This window comes from Monodelphis domestica, chromosome 4, assembly GCF_027887165.1.
Source record: "Monodelphis domestica isolate mMonDom1 chromosome 4, mMonDom1.pri, whole genome shotgun sequence".
Taxonomy (NCBI): Eukaryota; Metazoa; Chordata; class Mammalia; order Didelphimorphia; family Didelphidae; genus Monodelphis; species Monodelphis domestica.
The window spans coordinates 410,008,684-410,034,349 of NC_077230.1; the positions used below are offsets into that span (position 1 = coordinate 410,008,684).

Here is a 25,666-nt window from a genome sequence, read left to right on the forward strand (position 1 = left end):
TGATACTCAAAGCTAACCATCTGAGCTACCCAACAATGGCCATGGTTTCCATGTCCGATAATGAGCTCCCCACCAGAACCCAGAAGAAGCATTTGACCATCTGTCCAGGGATCTACAGAAGAGATTCCTATATTGGGTGGTTCATAATAAATATCTCATTGTGTTGTATTATCTGGAGTGGGAGGATGTATTGAATAAACTCTAGGGTCCCTTCCAACCCCAAGATTCTGTGAGGTGACAACAGCACTCCATGAAAAATGACCTTAAAAGTAGAGAGAGTCAAATATGGCCTCAGACACTTCCCAGCTGTGTGACCCTGGGCAAGTCACTTAGCCCCAACTGCCCAGTCCTTACTGCTCTTCTGCCTTAGAACTGATACTGAGCATTGATTCTAAGACAGAAGATAAGGATTGTCTATAAAATAAATAAATAAAGGCTGAGTCATACTATCTTACCCAAGGCTGAAATTACCGGAGTCGCTCATAATCTGGATCTCACTACTAAAATCAGTATGGGAACATTGACCTCCTCCCTTTCCAATCTGGGACAGTTCCCCCCCTCCTCAGGCATCCTGTTCACTCCTCCATCCATCGCCATTTTGATTCTGGACTTAGCGTGTACACTTTATCAGCTTAGCCCATTAAAGCTCAAAGCTCCTAAACTCAGGAGATCCATCAGCCTCAGCCTTCCTGGAAGCAGGAATTACAGGAAGTCATTATTAACCACCACACCTTGCTTCTAGCCTCTTCAGAGGCTTAGCTCAGGTACGGCCTCCTACAGGAAGACTTGCCTGATTCCCTCTAGACATCAGTGCTTGCTCTCCCCCAATTACCTCAATTTCCTTAACTCTATACATATAGTAAATAATCCTCAACCCCCTAATCAGTAGAGTAAGATCCTTCTAGGGCAAGAGTCGCTGATTTGGTTTTGTTTTTGCAGCCCTAGGGCCTTGTGTTTTAAATCATAATAACTTAATAAGTGTTTATTGGATTGGCTTAGATGGTGGCTGAGAGTCCACCATTAAAAAGCTTTTTCCATTTGGAAAACTTTTCCAAGGCTCTCTCTTGAAATGTAAATACCCCATGGGAGGGAATATTATCCTTATTATCCTTAAATAGTATCCTAATTTAGCACTATTCTTTTTAAACTCTTACCTTCTGTCTTAGAATCAACACTGTGTATTGACTCCAAGGCAGAAGAGTATTAAGGGCTCTAGGGAATGGGGGTCAAGTGACTTGTCCAGGGTCACACAACCTAGGACCTAGGGGTCTCTAGGCCTGGCTCTCAATCTACTGAGCTACCCAGCTGCCCCCATAATTTAACACTATTGAGGGGCACAGAATGAAGTGAGTGTTTTGGGTGGGAGGAGCAATGGGCCAAGCTATCAGAAGGGTGGCTAATAGAGAAGGAAGGAAGATCCTAGTTTTTCTTGACTTTATTGCAATGGCTAGATATCCCCTCAACCCAGTCCCCCAGTGGTCCTACAATTTGTCCTACAAGCCCACAATCAGGAATCATGCTTCTTTGCCAACAGACTAGACACCCATTTACTCTCTGGCCTAGCCACAGAATGGTCACAAAGAATGGGGATAATTAGACTTAGAGCTGATTCCCAACCCAGACAACCCACAACCCTGACATTCCTGCCTGGAAGAGAACACCCTAGTCATCCAGAGGCCATTTAGGGGAGCTGGAGCTGGCTGGCTCCTTTTATGATCCCACCCCTCTGAAGAGCAAAGGGTAGTAGGAGCAATGGAAAGGGGGATCCTCCCTGAGAACTCCCATTCTGTTAGCTCAGCTGTGCCACCCCTCCAAGGAACAATCCAACCTCCTGCCAGTGCTTTGTCTCCCCCACAGGAGTCGAGACCTCACTTACCATGACAGACTCATTCATGCTCTGAATATGGAAGTCATCCATGCTGACCACAGTCCCACCAGCCACCACCTCACTGCCCCCTTGGCTGGACTGGGGGAGATCAAAATACGTGCTGTCTGGCTCCCTGAGAAGAGATGGACAAAGCCATTAGCCCTACTTGAGCCACTGCCCTAAAACTCTGACCTACTAGCCCAAGAGAAGAGCTAAGTGAGAGGGTAAAGGAGTCGGGTGTTTTGGGAAGAGATTGATCTTGTCACTGGAAGGACTCAAGAGCCTCCTGGGTATGTTTAACCATTTCCTTTTCTTCCTATATACTTGCAGACCTCCCATCCCCAGCCCTCCTCTCCTCTTCTTTCCTCCCCCCTTTCTTTTCTCCTTCTGATCCTATTCTCAGCCCTTTTCTCTTCTTTCTTTTCTTTCTTCTCATCTCTTTTCTTCTCTCTCCTTTCTTCTCTTATTCTCTCCTCACCTTACTGCTCTCTCCTCACTTCTTGATCCTCTACTTTCATCAAGCTGAAGAATCCAAGTTTGTAAAGGACCACAATGGTCATCTGGTCCAACCTATATCTAAATAGGAATCCTTGCAACAATACTCTAGACCTGTGTTAGCAAACCTATGACATGTATGCCAGAGAGTGCGGGGAGGGGGTGGGGGGGGTAGGACTACTCCCCTCCCCCTCTCCATGCATGCCTGAGGACATTTCTCACATGACCCAACCCTTAGCAACCCGATGGGAGCGCTTCCTCCCTCTCCTGTCTGGGGTAAGGTGGGTTGCTCACATTCAGCATGAGGGTTGTACTTTGGGTACTTGGTCTCTAAAAGGTTCGCAATCACTTCCCTCTTTCACTCAAAGCCCTCCAAATATGGGGAATCCACTACCTCGCAAGGCATTCTCCTTCTCTGAAGCCAAATTTGGCTTCTCTGTAATTTCCATCCATCATTCCTAGTCCTGCCCTCTAAAGCCAAGCAGAACCAGGCTAATCCTTCTTCCACAAAACAGCTCTTTAAAGGCTTGAAGACGGAGACTATGCCATCCAGCCCAGGTCCCTTCTTGGTGCCCCCCCCCCCCTTCCACCCAGCCCTGTTCCCTAGTTATCAGGTTCTTTAGTAGAACACCAAGGACTCTCAGGAGACCAATTAGTCTGCTCTGCAGACTAAGAAGCACTTAAATTTCTATGCTGCATCCTAAGGAAAGGCACTGGCACTGGTGACCCATTTAGTTGCAGCTCCTGCCCACCTGTGCCTAACTACCTATAACTGGAGCCAAAATGGCAGCCACTGACTACATCAGGCCTGATGAGATGGCTAAGTCTAGTCTGGGTTGAGGAACCAGCTTCCTACCCTTCTACTTCACCTCCCAAGGACATAAGACTGAAAGAAACTCACAGAGTACTCCAGAGGTGTTCAAACGTGGTTCCTTCATCTGCTGAGGAAGAATGGGACATCTTCATTGAAGGAGAATCCAGCCAAGGGTAAAATACTCTGGAAGGAGAGAACATGCCCTTGTGAACAAGAAGCCCCTTTCCAACTTCTCCAGCCTTTTTTCATAGCTTCCTTCTTTCCCATCTGATTCTAGATCCCACCCGGGATCCCCCACAAGGTTGACAGGACTTTTCAGAAGATCACAGATTTAGAGCTGGAAGGGAGTTTAGGGGGCCATGGAGTCCAAACTCCTGGTTTATAGATGAAGAGACTGAGAAGGGGGATTACATAGCTAGTAAGTGCCATGTGGAATTTGAACCCAGATCTCCTTAATACTAAGTTTAGCTTTCTCTCCATTGTGCTATTCTGACTCCAGACCCCTTTGTCAGGGACCCTGTTGTGTAAAAGGACAGCATGTTCCCCTAGTTTTCTAGGGTAGGTGATATTTGATACCAGTTATTCCCACTATGCTTTTATAGTAAATACGTTTCCCCCTAAAAGTTACCTAAAGTCTAACTGATTGATATTAATGAGAAGCTCACCAGTGGGAACCTGTGAATGAGAGTACCAGAAACCCAGCCCCTTCAGGGTCCTTCTTAGGACCCTGAAAGTCAATTCAAGTATGAATTAAGGAAGTTGTTCCAGAGGGAGATAAGGCAGAAATAAACAAATAACATATGCAAAGTCATGGGGGACCCCAAAGAAAAGTAACTATTGGGGACATCAAGAAGGATCACATGAAGGAGGTGATGCTTGAACTGAGACTTGAAATAAGTTAGGTGTTCCAAGAGGCAGAGGTGAGGAGGGAGAGCATTCCAAGTATGGGGGATTGCCTGCCCAAAGGCAGGAAATGTCATGTCCTGGAAATAACAAATAAGCTCGTTTGACTAGAATGTAATGCATGTGGAGGGGAGGAAAGAGGCACAGAGAAGGGCAAGAAACCTTCCACCTTGGCATTCATCCTTCCTCTTTTTTCTCCCCAAGTTAAAGTATATTTCTCATTCATTCTTTTCTTTTTGAAGCCTTTCCCTTCCATCTTAGAATCAATACTGTGGAAAGACCTATATGAACTGATGCAGAGTGAAGTAAGCAGAACCAGGAGGACATTGTACACAGAAAGTGAAACATTGTGTAACTATCCAATATAATGGATTTTGCTACAAGTAGCAATGCAACAACCCAGGACACTCCTGAAGGACTTATGGGAAAGAATGCTATCCACATTGAAAGAAAGAACTGTGGGAGCAGAAATGCAGAAGAAAAACAAATGACATCAGTTATTGTATGTATATATGGCCATGCGATTTGGGGTGTAGGCTTTAAAAGATCTCTCTATAGCAAAAATGAGTAATGTAGAAATAGTTATCAAATGATAACACTTATACAACCTAGTGGAATTGCTTGTCAGCTCTGGAAGGGAGGAGGAAAGAGGGGAGGGAAAGAAAAGGAATCATATAAATTTAGAAAAATATTAAAAATTAAAAATGTATTTTTGTTTTATTTTTGCATTTTAAAAAATTTGATCTTTGCCAGTCAATACCTAGAATAAGATCATAGGTCTAGTATTTGGACTTGAAGGTTTCCCAGAGACCATCCAATTCAGCTTTGTCATTTCACAGATGAGAAAATTGAGGCCAAAGGAAGTAAAGTGCTCTACAGGGTAGTAAGCATGGAGGTCACATCGTAGACTGTCCACCTCCTTCCTGGGACACATGGTCCCAGAAACTGACACACTCATTAGGAGGAAATGCAGCTACTTCCCAAGCTCCCCAAGACTGAAATCAAATCACAAACTGATCTGGCCCCCTGGACCTCTAGAGGTCCTCAGCGTATGACAGTCAGAATGAGCAGAGCCTGTCTTGCCCCACCTACTGTGCCACATGGCCAAGCTAAGCCGGGCAAGTCCAAACCTGCCCAGTGTGGGTCACAGCAAGAACGTACAATCTGCCACTTTTTGACTTTCTACATGTAGGGCTGTTCATCGCCTCCAAGACTGGCATGAAGGGGCCTGGCACACCCTGGAGAACCTCGGCTAATGGAGATGGCACAGAAGGCAGGAGCTAGGCTGGGTATCAAACAGAAAGAGACACAGGATTGGGCAGGAGGGTAGGGAGACGATGCTTTGTGTTTAGAAACCCTTCTAGAAATGGCCCCTTTCTTCATTTTTTCACTCCTTCATCCAGTAATTATTTCCAGTGCCAGGCTTGGAGCAGGATGATTCCCTGGGTTCATTGTAGCTCCTGATGCTTATTAGTTGTGTGGCCCAGGGCAGGTCACTTTTAAGGGCTTTGGGCAACTCTCTAGAAGGATCCAACTTGTATTGATGAAGTGTCTCTTTACCTGAGAGTTCTCTATACCAGTGAAATCATAGATTCAATTCCTATTCCCTATCCATAGGGTATGCTGGGTACTTATGAAAATATAGAGCATTATAGGCTATGGTCCCTATGTGCCAAAATACTGGAATCTAGTTGGCTTGAGATAAGACAGGCAAGAGAGTATAGTGGAAAAAATATTAGTCATAGGAAGTGAGGTAGCACAGAGGATAAAACACCAGCCCTGGAGTCAGGAAGACCTGGGTTCAAGGTGGCCTCAGATACTGTTCCTAGCTGTGTACCCCTGGCCAAGTCACTTAACCCTCATTGCTTAACCCTTACCACTCTTCTATTTTGGAACCAATACATGGTATTGATCCAAAGACAGAAAGTAAGGATTAAAAAAAAGGAGGAGAATTGGGGCAGCTAGGTGGTTCAATGGATTGAGAGCCAAGCTGAGACAGGAGATCCTAGGTTCAAATCTGACCTCAGACACTTCCTAGTTGTGTGACCCTGGCCAAGTCACTTAACCCTCATTACCTAACCCTTACCATTCTTCTACTTTGGAACCAATACACAGTATTGATCCAAAGACAGAAAGTAAGGATTAAAAAAAGAAGATTTGGGGGCAGCTCGGTGGTTCAATGGATTGAGAGCCAAGCTTAGTGACAGGAGGTCCTAAGTTCAAATCCAGTCTCAGACTGTGTGATCTTGGGCAAATCACTTATCCCCCATTGCCTAGCCCTTACCTCTTTTCTACCTTAGAACCAATACACAGTACTGATCCTAAAACAGAAGGTAAGGGCTTTTTTTTTTTAATGAAAGAATTAATACTAAGAAGACATGGGTTAAAAGAGAGAGAATACTAGGTCTGGGATCAAATCCTGCTTCTGATGCTTATAAACTGTGGCAAGAAGGACAAATCACCTCTGACACTTACCTGTGAAATGAAGAGGCTGCATTAGGTCAAGGGTTCTAAACCTGGACTCTATGAACATGTTTAAAATATTTTGACAATAGTATTTCAATTTAATTGATTTCCTTTATAATTCTATGTGTTTTATTTGATGCATTTAAGAGGGGTCCAGGTCACAAACAAGTGAGGAATCATGGGACTGGATGATGTCTCTAAGGTCCCTGGAAATTCAAAATCCTATAATCCAGACATGAACAAGTGAAAGAGGTAAGCAGGAGGGTACAACCATCTTGTCCAAAGTCCCCCAGTTTAAACCCCTAAGCAATCTGGGAAACTGTCCAGCAGGTTGATCCTTGGTTCTATGTCACTCACCACCAGGTGACCTGCCTGCCTACTCCCTGTGACCCAGACACAGAGAAGCCAGAGACAACATGATAAAGCAAATGGTAAAGGACGGGTAGGTGGCTCAGTGGATAGAAAGCCAAGGCCAGAGTTGGGAGGTCCTGGCTTCAAATTTGACCTTAAACACTTCCTGGCCATATGACCCTGGGCAAGTTACTTAACCCCATTTGCCTGGCCCTTATCACTCTTCTGCCTTGGAACTAATACTTAGCATCAAGTCCAAGGCAGGAAGTAAGGGTCTAGATAAATAGTAGATCCACAGATCAACAGATAGAGTGATAGATATAGAGAGATAGAGACAAATAATTAGATAAATAGATAAAGATATAGATAGATAGATAGATAGATAGTGAGATATATAGATAGATAGGCAGATAAAGATATAAAGGTATATAGATAGCTATTCATATATATGGAAAGATGGATAGATGGAGGGATGGATAGATAGACAGACAGATAGATGGATGGACAGATGGAAAGACAGACAGATAGATAGATAGATAGATAGATAGATAGATAGATAGATAGATAGACAGACAGATGGATGGATGGAAAGATGGATGGATGGAAAGATGGATGGATATATAGATATATGGATGGATGGATAGATATATGGATGGATGGATAGATAGATAGACAGACAGAAAGATGGATGGACAGACAGACAGATATAGACATATTCACAGACATACAAGATAGTTAGATGATAAATAGATAGATAGGCAGACAGATAAATAGATAGACAGATAAGATGTATAAAGATATATAGCTAGATATAGATACAGATAGACAGACAGATATATACATAGATAGATAAGAAGGTGTAAGTAAGTGGCACAGTGAATGGAGAACCAGGCCTGAAGTCAAAAGAACTTGGATTGAAATCCAACCTCAGATACTTCCTAACTGTGTGACCCTGGGCAAGTCACTTAACCCTATTTGTCTAGCCCTTGCTGCTCTTCTATCTTAAGAATTTTTACTAAGACAAAAGGCAAGGGTTTAAAAATAAAAAAGAACAAAATTAACTGAGAGATGTGCTAGTTTTGAAATCAAGAGAACCTGAAATCAAATCTCAGCTTTGTCATTTGACCTAGAGCAAGTCACCTAACTGCAAGGGGCCTCAGTTTCCTCAACTGTAAAGTGAGCAGGATAGCCAAGACAGCTTCTGAGTTCTATGGGAGTTTGGAGAATTGGGTAGTGATACTTAAAGGATGGGGGTTATTTTGGTAGGAAAGGGAGGGAGGAAGGAACTCCCCAGGAGAGTCCATAGGATTTGAGGCTTCCAACAGACCTTGGAACAAATGATGTCAGAGCTGAGAAGCTTGAGAACCCAGAATGTCTGAGCTGGAATAAAGGGGACCTTAGAGATGATCCAGTCTAACATGCATATTTTACAATCAGTACAGTGAAGCCTAGAGGAGTTAAAGAACTTGCCCAATAGTCACACAGTGTAGTAACTACAAGAGCCAGCATGTGAATCCAAGTCTTTTGACATCAAACTCTGTGTTCTTTCCACCCCCATTGTCTCTGGAAGGAGGGAACAGAATGAGCAAAGGTTCAAAGGAATGAACATTCCTGGAAGCAGGTTCAGACAGAAGTATGCATTTAGAGACAGAGACCCTCAGAGTTTAGAGGGACCCTAGATGACTCTTTATTTGACAAAAAAGGAAATCAAGTCCCAAGGAAAAGAAAGGACTCCAGAAGGACATCCCATGAGTTAGTGGACAAGCCAGAATTAAAACCCAGGTCTCCCAACTCCAAGTCCAAAGCTATTTCCACTATTACACACTTCCCAGGTGTGAATTCCTGGATAACGCCCCAAAGGGCCCCAGGTTTGGAACTCTAGAACATCTAAATGTCTAAATATCTAATATGAGGGGGCAGCAAAGTGGCTCAATGGATTGAGCTCCAGACCTAGAGATGGTCTCAACTGTGTCATCCTGGGCGAGCTACTTACCCTAATGTCTAGCCCTTACTGTTTTTCTACTTGGAACCAATATGCTGTATTGATTCTAAAATGGAAGGTTAAGATTTTTTTCTTTAATAAAAGAAATCTTAGAATTAGAATTCCACCTTAGAATCAATGGAGTGCATTGGTTATTATTAAAGAAAATTTATTAACATTTCAATTTAATTATTATGAAATTAAAGTCATTAGAATGTATTATTAAAATTTTATTTTAATTACTAAATGAAAGTGTTATTAAAGACATTTTTCTTAAATTTTTGTTTTTATTATTATTAAATCATTAAATGAAAGTTATTAAATAAATTTTATTATTAAATTTTTGTTTTTATTAAATGAAAGTTATTAAAGAAATTTCTTCTTACAAATTTGTTATTATTAAGTTATTACATGAAAGTTATTAAATAAATTTTATTGTTAAATTTTTTTGTTAGTAAAGAAATTTGTTAAATTTTTGTTTTTATTATTAAATTATTACATGAAAGCTATTATTAAAAATTTTATTGCTAAAATTTTGTTTTTGTTATTAAATGAAGATTATTAAAGAAAATTTTCTTAAAATTTTGTTTTATTATTATTGAATTAAAGAAATATTACATTTTTGTTTTTATTAAATTAAAATGATTAAAGAAATGTTTTTGTTTCTTAAAAATTTGTTGTTATTGAATTATTAAATAAAAGTTATTATTAAATAAATTAATTATTAAAATGTTGGTTTTGTTATTAAATTATTAAATTAAAGTTATTGAATAAATTTATGATTAAAATTGTTTTAGTATTAAAATTTTTAATTGTTACTAAATTAAAGGTGTTATTATTTTTAAAGAAAAATGATGATCATAATTTTTTTCCTTGTCATGATGTTTTTTATATCATATCCCACCCCAACCCCCAGTCCTTACTCAGTAGCATAACTTCCAATGGGACAAAGAAAAATGGTGAAGCAAAAATAACTTGTATAATGAATGCAGCAGCCCAAGCACATCATCCCTCGCCTTTCAGGTGACAGATGAGAGCTCTGCTTCGCTGTCTGTCTCAGGGACCAAGATCGGTCCTGAATGTGGCTTCAGAGCATCTCTGCCCCCCCCTCCAGGTTCTCAATCCAAGTCACCCCTGAATAAGGACCACTCTCTAGCATCTCCAAGCTGGGGACATCCAGTCGTTACCTTCTCACCTCCACTGAGGGGGATTCCAGTCACTCCCTCCCAGACATCGAATTCCACTTGAAGATAGCTCTAATTGTTAGGAAGCTTCTCATTACATCAAGTCTGAACCTGTCTCCCAGCAGCCTTTCGCTGTTCCTCTCAGTTCTGCTGTCTGGGGCCAGATAGAACAAACCCAAGCACTCAGCCACAAGGCTCCATTTTACACCTTGGGAAACTGAGGCTCAAAGAGAAGATATTCTTTTCACCTCCATTACTGAAGGAAGCGAGTACATTTCTTCTTCTCCAATCTGCACCAGTGCATAGGAATCTTTTCTTGTCTTTGTGAATTTCTCATTTTTATTCATCCCTTACATGTTCCTTACAGATCTCACCCCCAAGACTTGGATTCAAATCCTTCTACATCCTGGGTCAGGCAAGTCTCAGATACTTAGGAAACAGCCTGGACAATAATATAAGATTATCTAATTCAATCCAATCAGTCAATAAACACTCACTAAATAAGCACCTACTGTGTACCAGGCACTGTCCTAAGTACCAGAGAAAAGAAGGAAAGCAAAACTGGTTGCTGCTCCTCAGAAGCATGCAAGCAGTTACTATGTGCTAGGCATTGGGAATAGGAATATAGAAATAAAAATCCCTGCCCTCAAGAAGCTTACATTCTGACCAATCTGGAGGTATATTTTGCACAATAATTCACATATAATCCAGATCAAATTACTTACCATCTCTGAGAGGGGGGCAGAGGGAGGGAAGATTGGAGGGGGACAATATGAATCTTATAATTTCTTTTTTCTTTTTAAACCCTTCCCTTCCATCTCAGAATCAGTACTGTATATTGGTTACAAAGCAGAAGAGCAGTAAGGGCTAGATGATGGGAGGGGGGTGGTGGTAAGTGACTTGCCCAGGGTCACACACATAGGAAGTGTCTGAAACTAGATTTGAACCCAGGACCTCCCATCTCTAGGCCTGGCTCTCAATCCACTGAGCCATTCAGATGCCCGTGGATCTTATAATTTCTGAAAATGTACATAGAAAATTGTTATTGCATATAATTGGGGAAATAAAATGTCTCTGAATAAAGAAGTCACCAAAAAAATAAGCTTACATTCTACATGGTGGGGAATGATATGTCTATAAATGTAGTAGTAGTAGTAGTAGTAGTCTCTCAGTAACCGAGGATGACGATTGTCTTTGTGCACTTTCATCTGTGATGTAGATGAGTGTGCACAAAAACACTTGTGCGTGAAAGAGATTTAAGTGGAAAAGTCTGTGCACAGAGACAGTCCACAAAAACAAAATAACTGTATGGTGTGGATGCTAACAACTGGGGATCTGGGAAGATTGATTATGGCAGGTGGCAAGGTGGTACAGTGGATAGAGTGCTTGACAGCCTCAGGAAGATCTGAGACCAAATCTGAGATCAGACATTTACTAGCTGTGTGATCCTGAGCAAGTCACTGTTTGCCTCAGTTTCCTCATCTGATAAATGAGCTGGAAGAGATTGGCAAACCACTGCGGTAGTTTTTCAAAGAAAACCCTAAAGGGGGCCATGGAGAATCAGACACAACTGAAAGGACTGAACAACAACAAAAACTTGTTCCGAGTCTTGAAGTCCACATGTAGTTATTAAATCCCTCTCTATGCCAGGCACCAATCTGAGGATCCAGGGAAAGGCAAAAAGAGTCCCTCTTCTTAAGGAGCTGACATTCTAAAGGGGAAACTGAGGAAACTCTTACGACCAAATTAATATATAAAGGGTAAACTGGAGAAAATCTTGGAGGGAAGGGAATTGGGGGTTCAAAAAGGGAGCAGGAATGGGGGGGAGCAGGACTCAGTAGACTTAATTAAGAGGGAATAGTGCACATGGGGACCGTCAAGTCCAGAATGAACTTAAATCCAAGCTAACTTTCAGAATCTCAGAGTTGGCAGCACCTTCTGGGCCACCGGGCTCAGCCCAGATGTGAGAGAAAACCCCCTCCCCGGCATCCCCTCCACCGCCACTCAGCAGCCTCTGCCAGAAGATCCCCGAGCAAAGGGAGGCGCGAAGACCTGGAGAGTAGAATTAGGCAACAGCAGCTCAGGTGGGTACTCTGGGGCCCTGACTTCACACAATCGCACATTCAGCCTCGCTCTCGCTCTCGCTCTCTTTATTATGGTGAACAACAATTAATTAGAGGACTGCTGGCTGCTGGGAGGGTTTGCACAATACAAGACCTAACTGTCTCAGCATGTGCACATGCCAGAGAGTCAGACAGCCCCTTAGCAAGGCACCGTCCCCCCGCACGCCCGCCTCCCAGCCCCAGATCACGGGGCAGCTGCCAAAAGCAGGCGATGGGGCACACAGACTCCGAGACCCCGTATCTCTGCGATAGCCATCTTCTATGCAAAATCGACCAATGCCTTGTTTCAGCCTCCCAAGTTTATTTGGTTTCATTGAAAGAGTTTTGAGAGTTTTGACTCTAAAAGCTTCTGAGGACTCAAGTTAATTTGAAAAACTGGCAGTTTCTCTCTCTCTCTCTCTCTCTCTCTCTCTCTCTCTCTCTCTCTCTCTCTCTCTCTCTCTCTCTCTCTCTCTCTCTCTCTCTCTCTCTCTCTCTCTCTCTCTCTCTCTCTCTGTCTCTCTTTATCATTCTCTCTCCTCTCTGTCTCTCTCTCTCTCTGTCTGACTCTCTGTCTCTCTCTCTGTCTCTGTCTCTCTCTTTGTTTCCCTCCCTCTCCTTCTCTCTCTGTCTCTGTCTCTCTCCTTTCTCTCTCTTTGTATGGATTTGTCTCTGTCTCCCTCCCTCCCTCCCTCCCTCTCTCTCTCTGTCTCTATCTTTATCATTCTCTCTCCTTCTCTCTCTCTCTGTCTGTCTGTCTGTCTGTCTGACTCTCTGTCTCTGTCTCTTTGTCTCCCTCCCTCTCCTTCTCTCTCTGTCTCTCTCTCCTTTCTCTCTCTTTGTCTGGATTTGTCTCTCCCTCCCTCCCTCCCTCTCTCTCTCTCTCTCTCTCTCTCTCTCTCTCCTCTCTCTCTCTCTCTCTCTCTCTCTCTCTCTCTCTCTCTCCCTCTCTCTCTGTCTCTCTTTATCATTCTCTCTCCTCTCTGTCTCTCTCTCTCTCTGTCTGACTCTCTGTCTCTGTCTCTGTCTCTGTCTCTCTCTTTGTTTCCCTCCCTCTCCTTCTCTCTCTGCCTCTGTCTCTGTCTCTCTCCTTTCTCTCTCTTTGTATGGATTTGTCTCTGTCTCCCTCCCTCCCTCTCTCTCTCTGTCTCTATCTTTATCATTCTCTCTCCTTCTCTCTCTCTCTGTCTGTCTGTCTGTCTGACTCTCTGTCTCTTTGTCTCCCTCCCTCTCCTTCTCTCTCTGTCTCTCTCTCCTTTCTCTTTGTCTGGATTTGTCTCTCCCTCCCTCCCTCCCTCCCTCCCTCCCTCTCTCTCTCTCTCTCTCTCTCTCTCTCTCTCTCTCTCTCTCTCTCTCTCTCTCTCTCTCTCTCCTTCTCTCCCTCCCCCTCCTTCTCTCTCTCTCTCTGTCTCCCTCCCTCTCCTTCTCTCTCTGTCTCTCTCTCCTTCTTTCTCTCTCTTTGTCTGAATTTGTCTCTATCTCTGTCTCCCTTCCTCCCTCCCTCCCTCCCCCACTCTCTGAGTGTGTCTCTCTGTCTCTCTCCCTCTTTCTCTTTGTCTGGATTTGTCTCTGTCTCTGTCTCCCTCTGTCTCTCTGTCTCTGTCTCCCTCTCTCCCTCTCCCTCCCTCTCTCCTTCCCCCCCCTCTCTCCCCCTCCCCCCATCTGCCTCTCTCTCCCTCTTTCTCTTTGTCTGGATTTGTCTCTGTCTCTATCTTTGTCTCTGGATTTGCCTGTCTCTGTCTTTCTCTCCTGCCCTTTCCCCCCTTACCTTCCATCTTACAATCAATATTGTATATGAGTTCCAAGACCAAAGAGTGATAAGGGCTAAACAATGGGGTTAAGTGACTTGCTCAGGGTCACACAGCTAGGAAGTATCTGAGGACATATTTGAATCCAGGACCTCCCATCTCTGAGCCTGGCTCAGAGCCATTCACTAAGCCACTTAGCTGCACCCTCCAATGAAAATTTAACAAGCTAACTCCAGCTCTTCTTGCTTGTAGGTGGCAACAAAGAGTCTGGAGAAGAGGAGTAAAGAATGGCATTAAGGAAATGCATGACAAAAAGAGATGATGGATTGGTTACAAGAGGTAGGTTGTGCAGATATAGAGAGACAGAGACAGAGAGAGAAATAAACAGAGATAGATGGAGAGACAGAAGGATAGTTGGGAAGAGAGAGACTTGGGAGACAGAGACAAAGATGAAAATAGATGGAGAAAGAAACAGAAGTATGGATGGATGGATGGATGGATGGATGGATGTCGAGACAGAGGAGAAGGGGGGAGAAAGGAGGGAGGCAGACAAAAGAGATGGGAGAGGGAGATAGAGACAGAAACAAAGACGCAGAGAGAAAGGGACAAAGAAAGAGGAAGAGACAGAAAACAGAGAGAGAGGAAGGGATGAGAGAGGCAAACAAGAGAGAATTCCTCCCTTTGTCAATAAATGGCTCTGTGATCTTGGACAAGTCACTCGCTTTTATATCTGAGTCAAACTTTTACTAATGTAAAAAAGGGGGGAGGCTGGACTAGCTGACCCTGAAATTCACCAGAAGCCCCAGCATTCTATTTTCTGTAATCGTGGGACCTTTCCAATTCTAATATTGTCTCTTCTCTGTTCTAAGGTCCTTGCTAGATCTGATATTCCCCTTTCTGAAACCCTTCTGATTCGAATAATCTCTGTTCTAAAGTCTCAGTCAGCTCAGCATTCTGGGCCCTTAGCTTCCCTCTCACCTGCTACAGTACAAGATCCTTCCCCCTAGAATAACTTATTCAGATCTCTCTTCTTCCCCTACACAAGCTCAGAAATGTGCATTGCTCCCAAGTGCTTAGGAAGAAGGCTAAAAGGACCCAAGCAGCTGGTCTGCTGGAACCCCTGGATTCCACAGGCTGCTGATGCTCTCTAGCAGAGTTCTCTCTCTGCCTGGGTTGGAGAAGAAGCAGGGTGAATCAGAACTAAGGCCTCCCTCCTCAGTGGCCCCAACTGGCATGTCTGCAATCCTTTGCTGCCACCAGCAGGAGCTTCTCCCTCGTACCTGAGGATGCAGATTCTGAGCCTGGGACAGAGAAAAGGGCCATGGTCTTTGCCTGGGAGGACCCCAGCTCTAATCCTGACTCCTGACATGAACCAGGACAAGCCACAGAATCCTTAAATCTGGAAGGACTCAGAGGAGAGCTTGCCTGACCTTCCACACTTCTCCAACAATGCTGGCAGTGTGAGAACACTTCTCCAGGCAGGAAACTCACGATTTAAGGAATTTATGCACGACATGTTGGAGTCAGAGGACTTGAGTTAAAATCCTGCTTCTGTCAAAACCACTTCCCTTCCTCATCTGTAAAATGAGAAGTCTGGACTTAGTGGCCTCCAAAGTCTTTTCTAGCTTTAGAATAATTGGGGGGTCGGGGCGGGGGCAGCTGGGTAGCTCAGTGGATGGAGAGTTAAGCCTAGAGATAGGAGGTCCTGGGTTCAAATCTGGCCTCAGACACTTCCCAGCTGTGTGACCCTGGACAAGTCACTTGACCCCCATTGCCTAGCCCTTACCACTCTTCTGCCTTGAACCAATACACAGTATTGTCTAAGACAGAAGGTAAGGGTTTTTAATAATAATAGGAGCAATTAAAATTATGAATAATAGCCACCACTTATACACACTACTTATTATATCTGACATTTTGATGCATAAATTAGTTTTGCTGAATTTTTCCCCTTTGCTATAAGAAATTGTTCTCTGAGAAGGGAAGGGAGAAGAACATAGAAGAAAAATTAGGTGATCTCCAAAGAAAAGATATCAATGAAAACCTTAAAAAAAAAAAACCTGTTACTATCTCACCCAAAGGTAAAATAAAGGGATTGGACTAGATGACCTCAAAAGACCCTTTCAGCTCTGAAATAATCTGATATTTCTAAAACTGTTAAAAAAAGAACCATTAAAAAATATATTCTCCAAAGGGGGCAGCTAGATAGCTCAGTGTATTGAGAGCCAGGCCTAGAGACAGGTGGTCCTGGGTTCAAATCTGGCCTCAGACACTTCCTATGTGTGTGACCCTGGGCAAGTCATTTAACCCCCATTGCCTAGCCCTTACCACTCTTCTGCATTGGAACCAATACACAATTTTGATTCCAAGATGGAAGGTAAGGGTTTATACAACATATATATATATATATATATATATATATATATATATATATATATATTCTCCAAGTGAAATTGAAATTCCCATCAGTTCAAATCTTCAACCCCAACCTCCCTTATACACAGTTTCATATCAGAGAAATGTCAGATGCTTGTTGTCAAGCGGAGGTATTTTGGTATTATGGAAAGTGGGCTGATTTTGGAATCAGAGGACCTGGCTTCAAATCTCCTCCATGAACTGGGTGACCATGGGCAAGTCATTTAACCTTTGGGGGCCTCAGTTTCCCCCCTCTGTAAAATGAATGAATTAGACTAGATGATCATCTGGATTTGTCACATGATCTGCTGACCCTATGATGACAAATATCACAGTGTAGGAGAAAAGGTAGAAGAAAATTCCAGAATTGGAAGCCTGGGATGTGAAACCTGGTTACATTCATTTGCAATCCGTGAAGATTTGGACAATGCCCACCATTCTTGTAATCTTCAGGCTTCTCATCTATAAACCAATGCCACTGAACTATCATGGTGGCTCAATCATGCCCAATTCGTCATGATCCCATTCGCGATTTTCTTGGCAAAGATTCTAGAGTGTTTTGCCATTTCCTCCTCCAGCTTATTTTACAGATAAGGAAACAGAGGCAAACTGGATTAAGTGACTTGCGCAGGATCACACAGCTAGTCAGTGTCTTAGTCTGGATTTGAACTCAGGTCTTCCTGACTCCAGGTCCAATGCTCTACCCAATACCACACTACCTGCCCATTGAGCTAGATGACCTCTAAGGTCTCTTTTAATTCTTTGGTCTTTTATACCATCTAAAAAAGTTAAGTCCTTTGTAAAAACATTAGCCATGCTTATATCACCCACTCCACCTTGCCCCATCCCTTACTCACACAGGGCACTAGCATCATTCTAACTAGAAACCCCTTGAGGGCAGGGAGTTGGTAACATTTAGAGCCTTAGGACTGCCACCTGGACCATCATCAGCTACTGGCAATAGCATACCAAAGTCACTCTCAGGCATAGCCCACCACCTGATCACCAGTGAGAGAAACTAGACCTGAGGGATGAGAATAGCACCACCAGATGTCCAGAGAGCTCCAACAGACAATGAACCAGGCTCAAAGTCTGGTCTAGGTTGCTTGGGGGAAATGCCAACAATCTCTCCATGTTCCCCATGGCAAATACGCATCTCCTCAATATTCTGCCCAGCCAGGGATGGGTCATAGTCTGGGCAAGGGGCGCTTTTCTGAATTTTCTGATATGTGTGTACATATAAAAACATAAAAACTTCTTTTTAAGTGACTTGCCCAGGGTCACACAGCTGGGAAGTGTCTGAGGCCATAAGATATAAACTTCTTAAGAACAGAGATTTTCATTTTTTCTATCTTTGTGTCCCCAACACTTAGAAGAGTACCCAGCATACAGTAGGCACTTGATGCTTGCTGGTTGATGGGTGGATGCACGGATGGATAGATCTATTTTATTTTTCTAATTTGGACAGTTTGGTTGATTTCTCACAATGTAGTAAATGTAGCCCATGTAGCTTTGTGGTATTGCAAATAGGTAAAGTCACTTCTAAGCCATTTCTATATTTCAGTTTTGTTTTTCATCTTGTTTTACATTTTTGTTTTACTGACATCTTTCATTTTTGACCACAATATTTTCCAGAAATAATTCACTCCCACTCCTACCCCTGAAATAAAGTTAAGCCAAACCAAGTCAACAGTGTTTAAGAGAAAAGAGAGCTCTCTCTCTCTCTCTCTCATTACCCCCTTAGAAACCATGACTGATTTTTATACTTACTTAGATTTCATATTCAAAAGAATAGTGTTGTTTCCATGAACATCACTGTCTGTCTGTCTCTCTCCTTTTTCTCTCCCTCCACCTCTCCCTCCTCCCTTTCTCTTCCTTTCCATTTTTTCTCCCCTCTTTGCTCTCTCCCCTCCATTTCTCTCCCTTTCACTGTCCCTCTCTCCCTCTCTTTCTTCCTCCCTCCCTCTCTCTCCTCCCTTTCTCTTTCTCTCTATCTCTTTCTCCCCTCCTTGCTCTCTTCCTCCATTTCTGTCTCACTTTCTGTCCCTCCCTCCTTCTATTCCTCTCTCTCTTCTTTCTTCCCTTCCCCCTCTCTCTGTCTCTCTCTCCTCCCTTTCTCTTCTTCTCCATCTCTTTCTCCCCTCCTTGCTCTCTCCCTCCCTCCATCCCCTCCTCTCTCTCTATTTCTTTTTCTCTTCCTATCTGGCTCACTCTACCTCTTTCTCTGTTCTCTCCTCCCTCCTTCTCTGTCTCTCTGTCTCTCTCCTCCCTTTCTCTTTCTCTTCTCCATCTTTCTCCTCTCTTTCCTCTCTCCCTCCATTTCTCTCTCTCTCCTGCCATCCCTCTCTCCTTCCCCTCCTTCTCTCTCCATTTCTTTTTCCCTTCCTCTCTATTTCACTCTACCTCTTTCTCTGTTCTCTCCTCTCTGTCTCTCTCTTCCTTCTCCCCTGCTCTCTGTATATATAAAATATAGACACACATATATCTCTATAGTTTTCCTGTCTTGCTTACTTCACTCAGCATCAACTTATGCAAATCTTCCCATTCTTCCCTGAGTTCTTTACATCTAGCATTTCTTACCCTGCTGTATTTCATGTCTGTGCCGTGGGGTGTTCAAGCTTTCCCAAATTTTGCTTCTTTTTCTTTGAATCTTCAGCACTTAGCACTGTGCCTAGCACACAGTAGGCATTTAACTAATTGTTGATTGATTCTTTGCTACCATAAAAATGCTATTATAAATATGTTGGTATATAAAGGGATTTACTTTCTGATGTTGACTTTTCAACAGGATATATGACAAGATGTAGGCTTGCTGCCATTCTCACAGAATTCCAAATTACTTCCCATTAAATCCTCCCCTTAAAAAAAAGCTCTTACCAGCTGCCTTAGAATGAACACTGAGTATTGGTTCCAAAATATAAGCGTGACAAGGGTTAGGCAATGGGGGTTAAGTGACTTGCTCAGGGTCACACGCACACAAAGAATTGTCTCAAATCACATTTGAACCCAAGACCTCCTGTCTCTTGGCTCTCTATCCACTGAGCCACATAGCTGCTCCTTTAAGTCCCTTTTAAAGAATACACTTATCTGGTCTCAGAAACTCCTTGGCTGTGTGACCCTGGACAAATCACTTAATTCCCACTGCCTACCCCTGTCTTAGAATTGATACTAAGAGAAGGTATAGGTTTAAAAAAAGAGGGAAAGAAAGAAAAAGAAAACTTGACACGTACAGAAAGCTTTAGAAGGAAAGCAATTTTCCATTTGTCTTCTATGTTAATTCACAACTTTAATCATTTATAGATAATTTCACACATGTGCAAATTATACATAGTTATATACAGATATAATTAGACATAGATAAAGATGATATATATAGATGGACGTGTATAGATATATTATTTCTATTCTAAATGAAAAAGAAGCAGTACACAGGAGTGACAAGAGAGCCAGCTCTAGGAGCCAGAAAGACCTGAGTTCAAGTCCTGACTTTGTTACAATGCCAAAAGTTTGTGACCCGGTCTGTGTAAGGCTTTTAACCTCTCAGCATACTGAGTAAATATCCAAGGCTATAAATGGTATCAAGGAAATTTCCTTTTGGTAGTTCCTTAAATCCATAAACCTAACCTTTTTTTGTTTTTGTTTTTGTTTTAACCTTTCCCTTTTATCTTAGTATCAATACTATGTATTGGTTCCAAGACAGAAGAGCATTAAGGGCTAGGCAATGGGGGGAAGTGACTAATCCAGGGTCACACAGCAAGGATGTGTCTGAGAACAGATTTGAAACTAGGACTTTGCATCTCTAGGTCTGGCTCTCAACCTACTGTGCCACCTTGCTGCCCCCCAAAGATCTAATCTTTATCCCTATTTAATAGAAAGACTAATGTTCAGCATGGAAGGGCTTGGACAAGTTTAAATTGGGGTGGGTGGAACAAAAACAACAAAACTCCAAGACTTTTGTTATAATTCACAAAGAAACTGCAGGAAACTCGAACCTTCCTGGGCCTCAATTTCTTCATCTATAAAATGGAATTGATAAAAATGTCTGTATAACATACATCATTTTATTATGTTCATGGAATGGAATGAATTAATTACTAATTAATTTGTAATCAATTACTTAGTAAATGTAATTATTCAAAGTAATTTAAAGCTTACTAATTTAATTACAACCAGTTAATAAGAAATGAACAAACAGGAAGAATGCAGAGAAACCTAGGAAGATTCAGGTGAAGAACTAATGCAGAATGAAGCAAGCAGAACCAGGAGAATGCTAGATTGAAAGATTACAATGATGTAAATAGGTTGGGGGTGTGGGGAGGCAGCTGATCTACATTGAATGCAATGACCAAACCTGGTCCCAAAAAATAGATGGTGAAATCAGCTTTCTTCTTCTTGTTAAGGACATGGAGGTATATGAGTACAGAGGATGTTGCAAATACTGATTCAGGTGGTTTTGCCAAACTTTTTAAAAAATTATATTTAAGTATATAATTTTAAAATTATAAAATATACTATAAAATCATGTAATGTTTTAAAATGTATTAGAAAATCATAGGTTTTAAAATAAAAATATAATTTTAAAATTATAAAATGTATTGTAAAAATCATCTAATATTTTAAAATATTATAAAATATGTTTTTAGGTTATAATGTATATCATAAAAATGTATAATTAAAAAACCATAAATAAAATACATTTGCTAAAGTGTTTTAAGTTACAAAATATAGTATTAAAATATGTTATTTAAGTTATAAAATTATATAATTTTAAAGTTATACAATATATTATTTTAAGTTATAAATTATATCATTTTAAAGTTATAAAATTATATATAATATATAAAATATATTTGCTGGACTGGGTTTTTTATTATAAGAAACACAATAGTTTCTGTCTAGGATTAGGGGAGGCATATTTGGAAATGATTATAGTATGAAAACCAAAAGGTATCAATAAAAATTTTAAGATCAAATAGTCTAGTTTAGACTAAATGATCTCTATGATTCTAAATCTTATTCTATCTCTAAATTCTTCACCCAAGGATTTCCCAGGACCCTTCTAAACAGAAAATTTCACGTCCAAACACAAGACCCAAGGGAAGCCTTAAAAGGTAAATGAGAAAGAGAACTTTTAAGTGACTCAGTAAGGTCAAAGTGCATGTACTCCCACATGGAAAGAGGATATTTGTAATTCTCAAAATTTTTTTTATCAGTATTAGGACAGTTAGAAGGAGTATGTATAGGCAGAAAATCAAGGGGTAAAAAAAGAGGATTACAATTAGAGAAAAGGGAAGAGAAAGGTGGAAGGGAGTAAATTATCTCACCTAAAGAGTTGGGAAAAACTATTACAGTGGAGGAGAAGATGAGGGTGGTGAGAAGCAATGCTTAAACCTTATTCATTGTAACTGGTTCAGAGAGGGAATGACAGCCATACTCATTTGGGTGTACATTCCTATCTTACCCTAGCTAGAAGTAGGAGGGGAATAAGACAAGGAAGGGGGATGTAGAAGGGGTGATTAAAAGCAAAACACCTGTAAGAAGGGACAGACTGAAAGGGAAAAGAACAGGATACACAGTTGGTAATCATAACTATGAAGGTGAATGAGAAGCAGATAGCAGAGTGGATTAAAAACCAGAATCCTACTGGATGTAATTTACAAGAAACACATTTGAAGCTGGGAAACACACACAGAGTAAAAGTAAGGGACTAGAGCAGAATTTCTCGTGCATCATCTGAAGTAAAAAAGCAGGAGCAACAATCGTGATCTCAGACAAAGCTAAAGCAAAAGTAAATCTGATTAAAAGTGATAAGGAAGGAAAGTACATCTTGTTAAAAGGTACTATAAACAAGAAAAAATATTGATACTAAGCACATATGTAACAAATGATACAGCCTCTAATTTTTTCAAAGGAGAAATTAAATAAACTTTGGGAGGAAGTAGACAGTAAAACTATACTAGTGGGGGACCTCAAGTTCCTCCTTTTGGATTTAGATAAAGCAAACCAAAAAAGAGACAAGAAAGAAGTAAAGGAAGTGAATGAAATTTTAGAAAAGTTAGAACAAATAGCTCTCTGGAGAGAAGTGAATGGGAACAGAAAGGAATATACTTTCTTTTCAGCAGTACATGGCTCCTACACAAAAACTGACCATGTATTAGGGCATAAAAACTTCACAACCAAATGCAGAAAAGCAGAAATAATAAATGCATCATTTTCAGATCACAACACAATAAAAATTATAATTGATAAGGGCCATGGAAAAACAAATTTAAAAATTCATTGGAAACTAATCTTCTAATACTAAGTTATTATTATAATCATATAACAATTTATAGAATTTTTATAGAACAAATTATAACAATTCTAGAAATAATAATTTCATTAATGAGAATGACAATGAGGAGACAACACATCAAAATTTATGGAATACAACTGAAGCAGTACTTAGGGGAAAATTTGTATCTCTAAACATTAATAGAACAGAGAAATCAATTGGGCATGTAGCTAATCATTTGGCATGCAGATCAATGGACCTGGCATGCAGCTAAAAAAACTAGAAAAAGAACAAATTTTAAATCCTCAATTAAAGACTAAATTGGAAATCCTAAAAATTAAAGGAGAAATTAATAAAATTAGAAGTAAGAGAATCATTGAACTAATAAATAATAGTAGGAGTTGGTTCTATTAAAAAAACAAATTAAATAGAGCATTGGTTAATTTTATTTAAAAAGGGAAAGAAAAAATCAAATAATCAGTATCAAAAAATGAAAAGGGGGAACTCACTAAAATGAAGAGGAAATTAAAGCAATCATTAGGAGGATTTTTTGCCCAATTATATCACAATAAACCTGACAATGCAGGTCAAATGGATGAATATTTACAAAAATACAAAGTGCCCAGATTAACAAAAGAGAAAATTATATAATAATTCCACCTCTCAACCATCAATGAATTCTTTAAGAAAAAATCCCCAGAGCCAAATAGAGTCACACGTGAATTCTATCCAACACTTAAAGAACAATTAGTCCCAATATTATATAAACTATTTGGGAAAATAAGCAGAGAAGGAATCCTACCAATTTTTTTTTGAAAAAAATATGGTACTGTCACCTAAGCTAGTAAGATCAAAAACAGAGAAAGAAAATTATGGGCCAATTTCATTAATGAATACAGATGCAATAATTTTAAATAAGATACTAACAAGGAGACTACAATATATCACAAGGATCATTCACTATGACCAGGTGGGATTTAAACCAGGAATGCAGGGCTGGTTTGGTATTAGGAAGACTATCAGCATAATTGACCATATCAATAAGCAAACTAACAGAAATAACAATTAGCTCAATCGATTCAGGAAAAGTCTTTTACAAAATATAACATCTATTCCTATTAGAAGCACTTGAAAGCATAGGAATAAATGGGTCATTCCTGAAAATGATAGGTAGTATCTACCTAAAACCATCAGCAAGTATCATCTGCAATGAGGATAAGTTAGAAGCCTTCCCAATAAGATCAGGAGTGAAGCAAGGATGCCCATTATCACCTCTATTATTTGATATTGTTTTAAATGTTTGATGCTAGCTTTAGCAATGAGAAAAGAAAAAGAAATGGAAAGAGTTAAAGTAGGCAGTGAGGAAATTAAACTATCGCTCTTTGCAGATGATTTGACGGTGTACTTAGAGAATCCTAGAGAAGCAATAACGACAAAAAAAACCCAACTAGTCAAAATAATTAATAACTTTAGAAAAGTTGCAGGATACAAAATAAATCCACAAAAATCATCAGCATTTCTAAATATCACCGACAAAGTTCAGCAGCAAGAGATAAAAAGAGAAATTCCCTTTAAAATAACCCTAGATAACATAAAATACCTGGGAATCTACTTGCCAAGACGAACACAGGAATGCTATGAACACAACTACAAAACACTTTTCACACGAATAGTCATATCTAAACAATTGGAAAAAACAATAATTGCTCATGGGTAGGCAGAGCTAATATAATGAAAAGTACAATTCTACCTAAAATGTAAATTCCTACCTGGGGTATGCCCTGAAGACCACCCTCCCAGAGTTCATCATGTCAGATGGACAGTGGCCTTGGGACAGCTGAGAGGTCAGAGGCACTCCTTAAAATGGCGGCCCCTACCTAATTTGGTGGACCTTGGCCATCTTCCCATTTCAGCCTTCCCTTCAAGGAAATCGGAGCCCTCAATCCCCACTGAACAACTTTCCCTCAAACCCTGTCTCACAAATACTTCTTGGGCTCTGTTTCCTATGGGGGGAAAATAGATTTAGCTTAGTGTGGGGAGAGTGAGCAGGCTGGTGAAGAGTGGGGCCACTTCCAGAGCCCCCCTGGCTTCTTCTAACTTCTTGCTTCAGGAAGCAACTATTATAATGTCTGCAGCCACTTGCATTTTGGGGACTAAACTCAGGAGCTTTTCTGCTTCTTGAAGCTGAATGGGGTCCAGAGAGGGTGCCAGGGCAGACATGGGGATCAGGGTTTTATCTCTTCCCTACCGTATCCCTTGGCTTTTATAAGTAATCTTCAGATGACTTAGAATGAAAAGGGCATTAATAATGGACGTACTGCTTGAAAAATCAGTCCCGTCGTAGACGACAGGTGAGGAGAAGATGTGGTTACCAGAATCAAATCACTGTGTGAAAAGTTATTAAATCCCCTGACTACCAGCAGCCCTATCAACTGTCCCCTCATTCATTCTGGGGAAACCAAAGGCATTGGAGGAAAAAATAAAATCCTGCCTCCAATGGAGCACTAAATGAAAAATAAAAGCAGCTGGGGCTAGCCAAAGGAACTGCTCTCTCCATCTCCCTAAACTGAACCTCAGCTTGGGGGGAAAGTCGAGGAGAAGTTAGGGGTAGGGAGAGAAGAAAAGGAATGCCACCAGAATCTAGGGAGAGTCCCGGAGGAATTCCCCAGAGCCCAACCCAGTGCCATCCTTAAAGGGCCTTCTGTCCCCTCCAGGGCAATGTCACAGCAAGAAACCTCCGGGCAGGAACTGGGTCACATCATCGTCATGGTCTAAGGGCTGGGGGTCCAAATGATTCAAGTTATCAATGGCTAACAGCACTCATTCGAGGTGGGCATCTAGAAAAACACTAGCTTCCAGTGGTTTCCCTTTTGCTTTTAAAAAAAAAAGAAGAAAAAGGTGAAAGAGCACTGAAACATGCATGATATAGTTCTTACTAGTAGTACGCAGGGGAAGGCCCTTTTTTACTGCACGGGTCAGGACCACAATTCAATGCCCAACAAAGGTCAGGGGGTTACAGACCCAAGAGCCAGAAGGGTCCTCAGAGACCACCTTAGGTTCACAGGC

At 41.2% G+C, this 25,666-nt stretch overlaps 1 protein-coding gene across 1 annotated transcript in view; it reads right to left on the reverse strand.

Moving 5' to 3' along the window:
• TP73 (tumor protein p73) overlaps positions 1-25,666 on the reverse strand; it is a 230,692-nt gene that overhangs the window by 148,631 nt on the left and 56,395 nt on the right. Inside the window, exons 2-3 of the mRNA XM_056795960.1 lie at positions 3,264-3,359; positions 1,877-2,000 (exon numbers count right to left, since the gene is read on the reverse strand). Of these exons, the coding sequence (XP_056651938.1) occupies positions 1,877-2,000; positions 3,264-3,359 (220 nt within the window). The remainder of the gene's footprint in view (positions 1-1,876; positions 2,001-3,263; positions 3,360-25,666) is intronic.